Genomic DNA, 14,402 nt, shown 5'->3' with positions numbered 1-14,402 from the left:
GAATCCTCTCGGCGAGCGCAGGTTGTTCCTTGTTCTTTTTAAAATTACTTTTATTAAGTATGCATCAAGAGAAAGACCTAACGAGCTATGACACCAAGTGTAGTGTGGAAATATTTTGAGAACAAAGTGGCTGACGGTCTCGCCATATACAATATATGCAAAAACCCTATCAAAAACAATAGAGTGTCTAATTTAAAAACGCATCTTACCAAACAGCACAAAATCGATTTGTGCAATTTGGAAAATGTTGAATCGGTATCAACAACTTAGTCTAATAAAATTACACGGAAAAAGAAAATAAAAATTGAAGTTAACAAAAAACAGCTCTTAAGATCGTATATTGGATTAATAACGGATAATAGCATCCCTTTTAATGTTTTAAATTCACAAAACATGCGAAATATCGTCGATCCAATTTGTGAGGTCTAAAAAGTGGAGAAATGACATTAAATGCAGCAAACTGCAAAAATACATTAGAAATAGTGGCAAATAACATAAGGGCTGACATAACAAATAAACTTAAAAACACACTATTATCGTTAAAAGTGACAGTGCATACCGAATGTCAAGAAATATTTTCGGAATAAGTGCTCAATATTTAGTGCGGCTAAAATAAAATTTGCTATTTTGGGAATGATTGAGTTAAAAGGATAAGGATCGAGTGGAGCGAATAATCTTGCAGCTGAGGTGGTGAAAGTGCTTAATATTTTTAGTATTAATTTAAATCAGATCGTCTCCATTACATCTGACAACGGAGCAAATATGGTTAAATCAACCAACATTTTATCATTTGTTTCCGAGGATTATATTGAAAATGACGACGAAGAGTGCACCAACGATGATTATCTAAACAACATTGAATATATAGAAACCATATGTGACTAAGTCATTGGACATATTGAAGTCATTATTAAATTGCAGAAATTTAACAAAATACATATATAAAAAAACATCCAACGGATTCGTGAAATTTTTGAATTGAAAAAATTGAAAATGCCACAACTCGATTGTCCAACCAGATGGGGGTCTACCTTTAGAATGTTAGAAAACTTGATTGAAGCGGAAGACATTTTAAGCAAAATTGAATCCATTAAAAACAAAACACCGAAAGAAAATTTTGAAATAGATTCATCGTTTTGGGAATTTATTGAGACTTATTGCAAAGTGTTCAGCCCCTTGCAAAAAACAATAAAAGAATTTCAAGAGGAACAATTGCATTATAGTAATTTCTACGCCCAATGGCTTAAAAGAATATTTCTACAGAAAAAATAGTAAGAGAATCAAGTCATCAATTAAAAACAACGATTGAAAATAAAATTATAAGTTCGATAGAAAAACAAACCGAAATATTGTTAAAAAACAAATTTGTAATTTCGTGCTTGTTTTTGGATCCCCAGTTTCAGCATATATTGTCCTTGCAACAAAAAAATGACGCAATCATTCATTTGAAATCCATTTGTGACAGACTTTATAGTTTCAACCCTACTGGCACAACTCCGAATTCCACCCAAAACTCAAACTATTTCTTTGATGAAGAGGACGCATTGTTGGAGGAATACCTTTCGCAAGGGGCGAATGTCGTAATTAATAGAAGCATTTTTATTATTTTGATTATTTTATGAATTGACTGGTGCTTACTGACTACCGCAACCGCTTAAGCCAGGATGTTCTTGAAAACATATTGTTGGTCAAACTGAATCCCAGTTTTTTGGACCATGCCATCGACACCGTGCCCTTTTTTGAAGACGAAGATGAATAATTTAAAATTATAATGTTTTTTTTTTAATATATGTACATACACGTTTAATCATTAAAGTTTTTATAAAAACATGTACATTTGTGTGTACTTCTTTTCTCAGCTGCTTATTTTACTTATACTGCTAATTGAAAGCAGCAGCGTCAAAATCAAAAATCAAAAGCAACAATAAGTCGAATGGCTCGTTTTTTGTGGCTTCGACTGCTGGCGACTTCCCAAAGCCGACACCTGCCACAGCATCGACTTTCGGCTACGATTGAAAGCAACAGCAAATCAGTAGCAAAAAAAACGAGAAGCAGGCCTGCTAATGACTTTTGCTTTTCGTTGCTTTCATGATTTTGGCCTATGCTTCGACTGCGACTTCTGATTTTTACAAAAGCAGAAGCAATCGCTTATTTTAGAATGTTGCACACAGTCGAAGCACCGAATAGCTTATATTTTGCGACTTCTGCTAATTCGACTGCAGTTTTTTAAACACTGCTTATAATAGTTCTTCCAGAGTCATTTGCCACCCATGTTCGGCGAGTTGCTTAGCCTATCAGGCAGCCTCCGGTTTTCACTTTTTTTTTTCGTTTTCGTTTTTGGGCGAAAACGTACGTTTTCGTTTTAGGTGTTCCGGTTTTCACAAAATTTTTGTCATCGTTTCGTTATCGGAACGGTTCATTTTTTCATTGTTTCTCACCGTTCAAACAGCTGATTTGATTTTGTGGTCCAAAATAAACAACGCGAAAAAATGCCTTTTACATTTTCAATTGCCTGTTTTGAAGCCAAAAGAGGGCAGAAATTGAGAGATTTAAGAAAATCGAGATATCTTAGATGCAACACATGTGTTTTCAATATGTCTGACGATCGGTAAGTGTCATTCACAGATATTTAAAATAACTCTAGTAACTAAAAATTTTACAGGTTTGTTAAATCATTTAGGATTGACAAAAATACTTTTAAAAGCATTTTGGAGACAGTCAAGCCACATTTAAGAGTAACCACACTGTCACACTCAATGCAATTGGCTGCTGTGTTGCGATACCTTGCTACTGGCTGCTACCAGTTTTCAGTGGCCAAGGACCATCACATACAGGCAGGCTCCGGTTTTCACTTTTTTTCTCGTTTTCGTTTTTGGGCGAAAACGTACGTTTTCGTTTTTGGTGCTCCGGTTTTCACAAACTTTTTGTCATCGTTTCGTTATCGGATTTGTTCAAACAGCTGACTTTTTTTGGTCAAAAGTAAACAACGCGAAAAAATGACTTTTATATTTTCAATTGCCTGTTTTGAAGCCAAAAGAAGGCAGAAATTGATTTATTTAAGAAAATCGAGACATCTAAGATGCAACACATGTGTTTTTAATATGTCTGACGATCGGTAAATTAAGTTGTCTTACTTACATTTTCAAAAATTTCAAATAAGCCACCATCAGAAATCAGCTGTTTTCCATAATAAGGGGCTGCCACCTTTTTTGCAGTTTTCATTCCACTATTCTTAACAACTTTTTTACTGCACTTTTACCATTTAAGAAAGACAATTAATCATATTTATTTATAAGAAGCTTATTTAACTATTCTTTACAAATATTTTTTCTTCGTCTTCAATTTATAAGTATTTTTAAGTGGTTGTTTCGTTCCACTACAAGTACGGCAGCATTAACGATAACTTTGGCAATAGATTTATCGACCCTTTAGCAAAACGAAATTTGTTGTTGCCGACGGCAAATATTTTATGTATGAAATCAAGGTGGGGTCAGAAAATAATTATTTAAAAAATAAATACGAATTAGATTGACCTACTGATGATGTGAAATGAACATGAATAGACCAAGGAGTCAACTATTTTTTTCCTTTTGCAATTAAGAACCATTTTGATGTAGAAAAAGGCATTTACTTTTCATTTCGACAAAAAAAACTTGCCCGTTTTTGAAAACGAAAAAATCTTGTGAAAGTGAAAACGGGAGCACCAATTTTCGTTTTTGAAAACGAAAACGAGAGAATCTTGTGAAAGTGAAAACCGGAGCCTGCCTGATAAACATTGGGCGAAGCACATTCGGAAAGATTCTGCACATATTTACTCCGTTGATGGACAGGCTTCTATGTAAGGATGCTATTTTCATCCAGATGTCCAGGCAGCAAATGCAGAAATCTTCCGAATATTTCTTCAGAAGGTATCAACTGCCAAAAATAGTCGCCTGTGTGGATGGAACTCACATAAAAATTCAGAAGCCTGTAAACAATTCGTCTGTTTTCTTTAATAGAAAGGGTTATTACAGCATGAACGCCATGGTGGTAAGTATACCGACCAAATCTGTTAAAAAAAAGTTATGTAAAAACCTTTTTATTTCCTTAGGTTTGCAACTATAATATGGAGATCATCGCAATTGATGCCACTCACCCTGGATCCTGCCATGATTCTTTTATTTGGAACCACTCCGACGTCAGGGAATATTTTTCCAGGAATATAAACGGGCATTTTGTTTTGGCGGATTCCGGATACGCCCTAGAAAGTTTCGTCTTAACTCCCTACAGGAGCGCAGAGATTGGGACGCATCAACATATTTTTAACATAAGACATACAGGAGCCAGGAACATTATCGAACGGACAATTGGAGTGCTTAAAAGCCCTTTCCGTTGCTTGCAACGATGCTTGAATTACGATCCAGTTTTTTGTTGCCACATTATCAATGTATGCTGTGCCTTGCACAACATTTGTAGAAGGCGAAATGTCTCAATAACTGAGGACTTTCATTTTGACGATACAGAAGAGGCTTTAGACGAAAATGAACCAGAGCACAGTGGTCGGTCTTGTATGGAGAAGGCGGCCAAAAATACTTCCAGTAGGAATATCGAGTTGAAATTTTTTTTGTAAGTATATATATGAATATGAATGTTATATTTTAAGTATCAGCACCATTAAAGCCAAATATATCCGCTACCATCGTGTTTACCATAAAATGTTCAAAATTTGACTCCCAAATGCATACTACACTTTTTTTTAAGCGTAACTGACAAAAATTATATTTATTAAACACTTAATTTTGGTTAAAAAATTAACAAAAGATAACAAAAAACGATGATTAACATAAATTTAAAGTAAAATAAAAGTAATAAAAAATAAATTTTTCAATATATATTAGAAATGGTTACTTTAGAAAACCAAAAACTGATGAAAAAGGAACGAGGTATTCGTCTTCTTTAACAGATTCTGAACGGATTCGCAGCTATTCGCAGATGCTTTTCACAGAAAATACTAATTAAATATTGATTAACATTTTTAAAAAAATATCATTATTGAGAAGTTTTGGGAACACAACTTTTACCTTTGCAGAATATTGATGTTTAGTTCTGCAGAACTTGTAAAATTGAGGTGGATAAACAATTATTGTCACAGTCACATATAGCATGCAAAATGAATAAAAATTAGAAAAACACAATCTACAAACCTTCAACTTAAATATTCATTTCACTTTCGGATATTAAACGATTGTTTTATATTTTTTTTTATTTATTAACTTAACGTTTTCAGAAGACATGCGCACGCTTTCAGTTGATCGCTGCGTTTGTGCGCTCACTTTGCGCGCCAATTTCTCTGCGAATGTGTGGAGCAAAACAAAACTAATAACTGCTTTTAAAGCCTTGTTCTATTGATAAACAGATGAGCCAACTTTGAAATCAAAATTCCAAAATTGATTTTTTGATTTTTGGCCTATGGGACCGACCACTGTGCAGAGGGAAATAATGCCGGAGCATCAGAACGCGATGAAATTGCTCTGTCTCTTCCAGTATAATAATAGTAGAAACTGACGGACGAGCAACGCACAGGCGGATAAAATTATAAAACCCTGCAAGTTTATATAAATAAAACATCTTGACATTTACTAAATATGTTTATTCTCCTAGTTTTTTTGATTATTTCATTAAATTTTGAGAGGAGTTCTCTCTTTAACTCCAAATCTTCGCGTTGTAAAGCCTCCATCCTTTTGAAATGCTCAGACATAGAATTGTTCATCTGCGACATTATTTCAAGCTGTGCTGCGCAAAGGTTTTGGAGGTCGGGTTCAGTTGAGCGCCGGCGCTTTCGGCTTGGCTCCTTTGGCTCCTCGACTACCGTGTCCCGATTTGGGGTTTCTTCCTCCTCCACTCCCGAATCTGGCTTCACGGTAGGCGAAACTCCTTAGGTTGCCCCAGCAACGCCCTCCACCATTTCATATAGGCCGCAGATCTTGGCCACCTCCTCCTCCACGTCCGTTATTGCTTGCTGAGAGTAAGGACCACCGCCAGTGGCTCTGGCCTCAGCCTTGTTTTTTGCCAATTTTTTGCGTATGTTGGCCTTCCAGTCGCACCAAACCTGGAATATTTTTCTTTGATATATTAGCTTTCTTTAATATATTAATTAATAGTCATACCTTCTTCCACCCTGCAGCGTCTTTAATGGGAGGCCCAACAGCGTTCAACGCGCCTGTTAGATCCGCCCACTTCGCCTCTGCAGCCACTCGATCTCCTTTCACAAACCCTCGGGCAAAATCTGGCTTGCCTCTCATGAAATCCAGCATGATTTCATCCTGGATCGTTGACTTATGCTTCCCCCTGAAAACAATAGCTTTGCATTTAGTTTTAAATAGAAAAATTAAGTTGTCTTACTTACATTTTTAAAAGTTCAAATAAGCCTCCATCAGAAATCAGCTGTTTCCCACAATAAGGGACTGCCACCTTTTTTGCAGCTTTCATTCCACTATTCTCAACCACTTTTTTACTGCACTTTCACCATTTAAGAAACAAATTTAATCATATTTATTTATAAAAAGCTTATTTAACTTTTCTTTACAAATATTTTTTTCTTCGTTTTCATTTTAAAAGTATTTTTAAGTGGGTGTTTCGTTCCACTACAAGTACGGCAGCATTGACGATAGCTTTTGGCAATAGATTTATCGGCCCCTTAGCAAAACGAAATTTGTTGTTGCCGACGGCAAATATTTTATGTATGAAATCAAGGTGGGGTCAGAAAAAAATTATTTAAAAAATAAATACGAATTAGATTGACCTACTGATGATGTGAAATGAACATCAATAGACCAAGGAGTCATCTATTTTTTTCCTTTTGCAATTAAGAACCGTTTTGATGTAGAAAAAGGCATTTACTTTTCATTTCGACAAAAAAAAACTTGCCCGTTTTTGAAAACGAAAAAATCTTGTGAAAGTGAAAACGGGAGCACCAATTTTCGTTTTTGAAAACGAAAACGAGAGAATCTTGTGAAAGTGAAAACCGGAGCCTGCCTGATTATTCATGTATTTCTTAAGAATACACAAAAAACAAAACATAAATTTTCCAACTAACAAAAAAGATATAACAAAAACAAAAAAGTCAACATATTTTCCACTGTCAAATAAGTGTTTTCGTTTTTACATTTCTGGTGTTTTCTCGAATTTTTTTCTAGAATATGCTAAAATATGCTAGTCGACCCTAAACTAGATGATATAAATATGGGTGATTCCATATCAGATTTACAGTCGATGTCGGGAAATTCGATGAGATATTTTTTTCATGCTCTTTATCGAAAATAAATCGACACGTATTTTTTTATTTGGCTCAGAAAATTTTTTTGACAAAGTTATGATTTTTTGAATTTTTGATGAACTGCCCTTTTTTTGATGACAGTCGCGTTTTCCAGCCCCAATAACTCGAAAACCGTACGTCGCAGAAAAAAATGAATAGGAAGTAAAAATTTCATCCTTCCTTCTTCTTTGCAAAACTTTCGTGAAAAAATTTTTTAAACAATTTTTCACCACAAAAAGTTCAAATGTTTATAACAAATTCATTTTTCTCCAACTTGGACATTTTTGATTTTTTTTTTTCACAATAAATCCTTCAATTTCTTCTGATATAATGGGATCAAAATTAGTTTTTGAGTTATATGTGTTCCCACATAAGGAGGTACATAAATACACATGGACGTCCCCAAATGGTCTCACAAGAAACCAGATAGACCATATCTGCATAAGCAAAAAAATGGAGGAGCTCGATGAAGGATGTACGCAACAAGAGAGGCGCGTCAATTGACAGTGACCACGAATTAGTAGTCGGAGAGCTCTCAATCAAGCTCAGACGAAAACGCACTGTCAATAGAACCACAAACAGACCACCACCACTAAACGTACATCGTCTTGGCGACCCCACCCTATCCGCCAGAATGGCAACAACGCTACGAGAACAACTGATGCCACTACAACCAACGCACCCATGGGAACAAACATGCAGATCACTGAGGAACACCGCTGAGGAGTTGCTCGGCACCAGGCAACCAAGGCGCATCGACTGGATATCAACTGAGACATGGAACCTTATCAACAGACGGAATAACCTCAAGCAAAGAGCTGACCACGACTGTAGAGCACGCGCGGAACACAGCGAGCTATGCAGGATGGTGAAGAAATCAGCCAGAAACGACAAGAGAGCCCTATTGAACAGACTCGCAGATAGTGCGGAAAGTGCAGCCAATGCCAACAACATGCGCTTGCTGTATCAAATTATTGGGAAATTATCCGGATGTCACCAAATAAGGCAAACCCAGCCAGTGCGAGATTCCGACGGTGCACTTCTCACGGACGACGATGCCCAAATCCAGAGATGGCGACGACACTTCATGGAAATTAGCTACACTGAACACCCAAGCAGCCCACATGAGGAAGAACCCAGAAGTATCGAGCCCAACACCACCAACACCAGGATCTCGCCCACGCCTTCCACTGTGAGAGAAATACGAGATGCGATCAGGAAATTGAAGAGCAACAAAGCAGCCGGAGATGACGGTATACCCGCCGAACTTCTCCAGACTGACTCTCAACTAATAGCCGAAACACTGCATCCGCACTTCGAAGCAATATGGGATAACGAGCGAGTTCCTAAAGCCTGGAAAAAAGGGATCATTATCAAATTACCTAAGAAAGGAGACCTCAGTGACTGCAACAATTGGCGAGGAATTACCTTACTGAACACAAGTTATAAGATCTTAGCTACCCTGCTGAACGAGCGCCTGATGGACAAGATTGAGCCAACACTTCGGGATGAACAAGGAGGATTTAGACCACACAGGAGCTGCGTAGACCAAGCCAACACCCTACGCGTAATAACCGAACAAGCTGTGGAATGGCGTTCGCCGCTGTACCTCCTGTTCATCGACTTCCAGAAGGCCTTCGACTCAGTAGACAGAGTGGCGATATGGCGGGCACTTGCAAGGAAGGGAGTGCCAACAAACATCATAAACATAGTGAAAGCTATGTACGATGATGCGGACTTGGCGGTACTGCACAACGGAAAAATTAGTGCACCCTTCCACACAAACATTGGCGTCAAGCAAGGTTGCCCCCTATCGCCGCTCCTGTTCAACCTGGTAATAGATGAAATCATGAGAGAAGTGAGCAAGTCCAGACGCGGGATCATATGGAGCTTCACCCGACACCTGGAAGACCTGGACTACGCAGACGACATTTGCCTCTTGTCTCATAGACTCACGGATATCCAAGCCAAAGCAGATGACCTCGAAAGTCGAGCAAAATCAGTGGGTCTTAACATCAATGCCGCCAAAACAAAAGCAATGCGAGTCAACGACGCCAATCAAGGCAACATCACCATTAGCGGCAAAAGCGTTGACTTCGTCGATAGCTTTGTCTACCTTGGCACCCTAATAACAGGGAATGGAGGAGCCGAGCAAGATATGGAGAACCGACTAAGCAAAGCTAGATCGGCATTTGGAAGATTGCACAGCATCTGGAGAAACACGCAGTTAAATAGAAGATCAAAACTGCGAATCTTCAATGCGTGTGTCAAATCAGTACTGTTGTACGGGTCAGAAACGTGGCTGACCTCCCAACGAATGTTGATGAAACTACAAGCATTCGTCAACAAATGCCTCAGAATTATATGCGGCATATTCTGGCCTGCCAGAATAAACAACAATGATCTGTGGCATGACACAGGAGAGGTCCCCATCCACCAACAAATAAGGAAGAAAAAATGGAACTGGATTGGCCACGCTCTAAGGAAAAACCACGACAGCATCGCTAGGACAGCGCTAGATTGGAACCCACAGGGAAGTAGGAGAGTGGGACGCCCCAAGCTGACCTGGCGCCGGACAACACTACAGGACATGTCCCGGATAAACACCTCCTGGGACTCCATAAAACAGACCGCGCCGAACAGAGTCCGATGGAGATCGCTTGTAGAAGCCCTAAGCTCCCAAGAGGAGTAACAAGGAAAAAAAAAAAAAAAAAAAAAAATATTCAAGATCATCATGCACGGTCCGCGCGCTCGGTCTCAGGGCGTGCGCCGACCAACGACTCTAACGAGCGTCAATTCGCTTCGCGCGCGCATAGTAAGGGTCAATGAAATGAATTTGTTATGCTGTTTAATTCTATAACTCAAAAACTAATTTTGATACCATTCTGAAATTTTAGTATGTTCATCAGAAGAATTTGAAGGATTTATTGTGAAAAAAAAAAAATCAAAAATGTCCAAGTTGGAGAAAAATGAATTTGTTATAAACATTTGAACTTTTTGTGGTGAAAAATTGTTTAAAAAATTTTTCACGAAAGTTTTGCAAAGAAGAAGGAAGGATGAAATTTTTACTTCCTATTCATTTTTTTTCTGCGACGTACGGTAAAAGGGCAGTTCATCAAAAATTCAAAAAATCATAACTTTGTCAAAAAAAATTTCTGAGCCAAATAAAAAAATACGTGTCGATTTATTTTCGATAAAGAGCATGAAAAAAAATATCTCATCGAATTTCCCGATATCGACTGTAAATCTGATATGGAATCTCACCCATATGCATTTTGAGCATTTCAATATCAGTTCTTCGTTAATAGTCGTATAAATAAGTGTTTTACAATGCCCGGCAAAAGAGTTTCTTTTGATGTGACCCAATTGGTGTATTACAACCATACCATTAGGAAAAGGACTGCAGAAATTGCAAATATGTTTAAAATAAATACAAGAACTGTCCAAAACATAATAAGTCGGGCAAAAAATGAGAATAGGCTCGAAAAAAAGCCTGTAAATGGTCGGCCGGGTAAGCTCTCAAACAGAGTTATTCGGATTATAATGAAAAAAGTAGACCAGAACCCCATGATCTCAACAAGAAAACTGGCTGTGGAGGTAAGGGAAGTATGTGGAGTGGATGATTCGCATGAGACTATTCGCAGGACAATTAGGAGCCATAACTTCACATCCCGAGTAGCTAGAAAAAAAACCCCTGCTATCAAAACAAAATGTTCAGAAGCGTCTTTCATTCGCTCAAACTCTTTTGGATGAGCCCCCAAGCTATTGGAACGACGTGATTTTCTGTGACGAGTCGAAAATACTGTTACATTATAACGAAGGACCCAACCGAGTGTGGAGAAAACCGTTGTGTGCCCTACAAAACAAAAACATTATACCGACAGTAAAATTCGGCAAGCTGTCCGTCATGGTGTGGGGGTGCATCTCAAGAAAAGGATTGGGTGATTTAGTATTTATCGAAAATACGATGGATGCTAAACAATATCTTGAGATTTTAAAAACCAATTTGGTAAACAGCGCGAACACATTTGGTTTTGGGCGCAGCTTTAAGTTTTACCAAGACAACGACCCAAAACATAAGGCTCACAGTGTACGAATGTGGACGCTCTATAATTGTGGTAAGGTGATTGAGACTCCAGCCCAGAGCCCTGATATCAACCCTATAGAGAATGTGTGGGCTTATTTAAAAAAGAAGGTCGCAAAAAGGCATCCCACATCGCGACCAATGCTAAAGGAATTTGTTTTAGAAGAATGGAATCAGATCCCAATAGATTATATAGAAAAATTAATAAATTCAATGAAATCACGGCTTAAAGCTGTTGTTAAGGCCAAAGGGCATCATAGTTGGAAAATTTATGTTTTGTTTTTTGTGTATTCTTAAGAAATACATGAATAATATAACATAAAATAAAATCTTTCTCAAAACTTATTGCAAAGTGTTTTTTTTAATAAGAATGGGAAATTTATAAAAAAAATCTTCACGCGAAAACACTTTTGTGACAAATTGTACATACATTTCTAACAGCGTCCCAGCATGCAAAGTTAGGAGCGCTCCGAATTAGGTGTCTGAAAAGAGCCCTGCTTCGGAGCGTTTTTGGAGTAAACACATATTTCAGAGCGATTTAGGAGCGTTTTCGGAGTAAACACATATTTCAGAGCGATTTAGGATCGTTTTTTGAGTTAACACATATTTTAGAGCGATTTCGGTGCGTTTTAGGAGATAATGGAAAGTAAACACAAAGTAAAGGGCTCGATTGGAATAACGGACTGCAGATTCTTGCGACAAGAAAATGCTAGAAAATTTTCAGTTTGCTCATTACGAAAGTGAAAGTCAGACGGTTTAACACGTGAAGTGCAAGTTAAATTGAAATACTAAAATAATAAACGTAAATATATTTATAAATATATTGACAATAAATAATAAAAATGAGTGATCGAAGATCAAGCCGAAATGAGTCGAAAAAAATAATTAATGCTCTTAGAGCTAAGCGACGCCGCAGTGAGTCTCCACCGTCAGTGATGCTCAGCGAAGGAAATAAACATATAAACATAATAAACATAAACAAACATCCAGATAATTACATTAACCAAAATTCTATAGAAAGTGATGACGACTATTTAACTAGCGACGGTTATGATGAGTGCAATAAAAAATCTTTGCGTGAGGAATTATCGAGCTGGGCAGTTTCTTTTAATATTTCATACTCTGCTTTAAACGAACTTCTTCTTATCTTGCGCCGTGTGTCACCAGATTTGCCAATTGACCCAAGAACTTTAAAGAGAACTCCGAAAGAGGCTTGTTGTGTTCCAATTGGTGGCGGAGAATATATTCATTATGGAATCGCAGATTGCCTAACAGATTTTTTTGAAAAATATTCTTTTAATGAAAGGGAAATACATCTAAATATTAATATTGATGGCCTGCCACTTTTTAAAAGTTCTAAAATGCAAGCATGGCCAATACTTATAAATATTCACAACACCTTCCCTGTATTACTAGCAGGTGTCTTTTGCGGAGATAGCAAGCCTAAAGATATTAACGAGTATTTAAATTCATTTGTTTCTGAACTTGGCTCACTGATTTCATCTGGCTTTTTATATAAATCAAACCAATTTGTAATAAAAATTAGAGCTTTTATTTGTGACTCGCCTGCAAAAGCATTTATTCTTGTAACTAAAAGTCATAGCGGCTACTTTTCTTGTCTTAAATGTCATCAACGTGGTGAGAATTTTGAAAGACGAATCATTTATAAACTTGAAGATAGTAGACTAAGAACAGATGACGAATTTAGAACTAGAATAAATGTTGACCATCACAATAATTTACTTCCACTTAAGGTTGAAGAGCTTCCCTTAGATATGCCTTCTGTCAAAAAAGTACCGGGACTGGATTAATTAAAACGCCTGTGCTAAACCGATTTCGGAAATTTTTTTTTTGTTATGTTGGTAACACTGTTCTGCATTACTAAGTAAAGTTTGATCGCGATCTGTGAAGTAGTTTGTTTACAGTCGCTGGTTACGTCAGTCTATGTTCTGATTGCTTGCCGAATTTTATAATGAACAACTATATTGAACAAAGAATTTGTCTTAAATTTTGTGTTGCGAACAAAATTTCTTGTACTGACGCGTTAAAAATGTTGCAGAAGGCTTATGGTGATGCAGTTTTATCGAGAACACGTGCTTTTGAGTGGTACAAAGCATTCCAAGAGGGTCGTGAGATTGTCGAAGACATGCCTCGTTCGGGACGACCATCCACCTCTCGCACCGACACTAACATCGATGCAGTGAAGGAATTTATTTTTGAAAATCATCATGTCAGCTTACGAGAGATAGCACAAGTCCTGAACATCTCTCACGAGTCAATTCGTACCATTTTGACTGACCGTTTGGGTATGAAACGAGTCGCTGCACGGCTTGTTCCAATGCGCCGCCGCATCGAGCTACCATTGTCAACGAATACAAGGTCAAAAACTCGATAAATACCATCGAACAAGCTCCGTATTCGCCAGATTTAGCTCCGTGCGACTTCTTTTTGTTTCCTCGACTCAAGTTGCCGCTTCGTGGAACCCGTTTTAGCACCATTGAAGACATTAAACAAAATTCGGCACGGGAGCTGAAGGCTATCCCGGAAAACGCTTATAAAAAATGTTTCGAAGACTGGAAGAATCGCTGGCATATGTGTATTGCCTCTAATGGGGACTACTTTGAAGGCGACAAAATAAATTTGGATGAATAAATAGAAAATGAGAGTGTTATTAACCCAGTCCCGGTACTTTTTTGACAGAAGGTAGTTAAGCAATTTCCATTTGATTATATGCATACAGTTTGCTTAGGCGTTATGAAAAGTATGCTAAATGGATGGCTCAAAATTAGAGGAAAGAGTTACTCCCTATCAAGGGACCAAATAAATTACTTAAATACAAATTTTATGTCTTTAAAGGCAGATATTTGTAAGGAGTTCGCCAGAAAACCGAGAAGTATTTTAGACATGGACAGATGGAAAGCTGTTGAATTCAGGCAATTACACAGGACCAGTTGTTTTAAAAGGAGTTTTAACAGACAGCCGCTATGAACACTTCATTCAGCTAAGCATTGCCATCAGAATTCT

The 14,402-nt window shown here is 37.6% G+C and overlaps 2 protein-coding genes across 2 annotated transcripts; one reads left to right on the top strand and one right to left on the bottom strand.

Moving 5' to 3' along the window:
* The first annotated feature begins 393 nt into the window (after nt 1–393).
* Nucleotides 394–5,904, top strand: LOC108100472 (putative nuclease HARBI1). Its single transcript, XM_043208755.1, has 4 exons — nt 394–418; nt 3,749–4,029; nt 4,091–4,538; nt 5,768–5,904. The coding sequence occupies exons 1-4, from the start codon at nt 394–396 to the stop codon at nt 5,902–5,904; spliced, it is 891 nt and encodes a 296-aa protein (XP_043064690.1).
* A 10-nt stretch (nt 5,905–5,914) lies between these two features.
* On the bottom strand, nt 5,915–6,293 carry LOC108100462. Its single transcript, XM_017204395.1, has 2 exons — nt 6,147–6,293; nt 5,915–6,088 (listed from the first exon to the last, which is right to left on the bottom strand). The coding sequence occupies exons 1-2, from the start codon at nt 6,291–6,293 to the stop codon at nt 5,915–5,917; spliced, it is 321 nt and encodes a 106-aa protein (XP_017059884.1).
* Nucleotides 6,294–14,402: the final 8,109 nt, after the last annotated feature.

Source organism: Drosophila ficusphila, unplaced genomic scaffold, assembly GCF_018152265.1.
Source record: "Drosophila ficusphila isolate 14025-0441.05 unplaced genomic scaffold, ASM1815226v1 contig_636, whole genome shotgun sequence".
Classification (NCBI taxonomy): domain Eukaryota; kingdom Metazoa; phylum Arthropoda; class Insecta; order Diptera; family Drosophilidae; genus Drosophila; species Drosophila ficusphila.
Note: the sequence above shows the minus strand (reverse complement) of the source record. Positions and strands in the feature narration are given on the sequence as shown.

Coding starts and splice junctions, on each gene's coding strand:
- LOC108100472 (XM_043208755.1), top strand. CDS start 394: ATGCGAAATATCGTCGATCCAATTT. Junction 4,030..4,090: donor ACAGCATGAACGCCATGGTG/GTAAGTATACCG, acceptor TTATTTCCTTAG/GTTTGCAACTATAATATGGA. Junction 4,539..5,767: donor AAATGAACCAGAGCACAGTG/GTCGGTCTTGTA, acceptor CATTATTTCAAG/CTGTGCTGCGCAAAGGTTTT.
- LOC108100462 (XM_017204395.1), bottom strand. CDS start 6,293: ATGCTGGATTTCATGAGAGGCAAGCCAGATTTTGCCCGAGGGTTTGTG. Junction 6,089..6,146: donor ACGCTGCAGGGTGGAAGAAG/GTATGACTATTA, acceptor AAAATATTCCAG/GTTTGGTGCGACTGGAAGGC.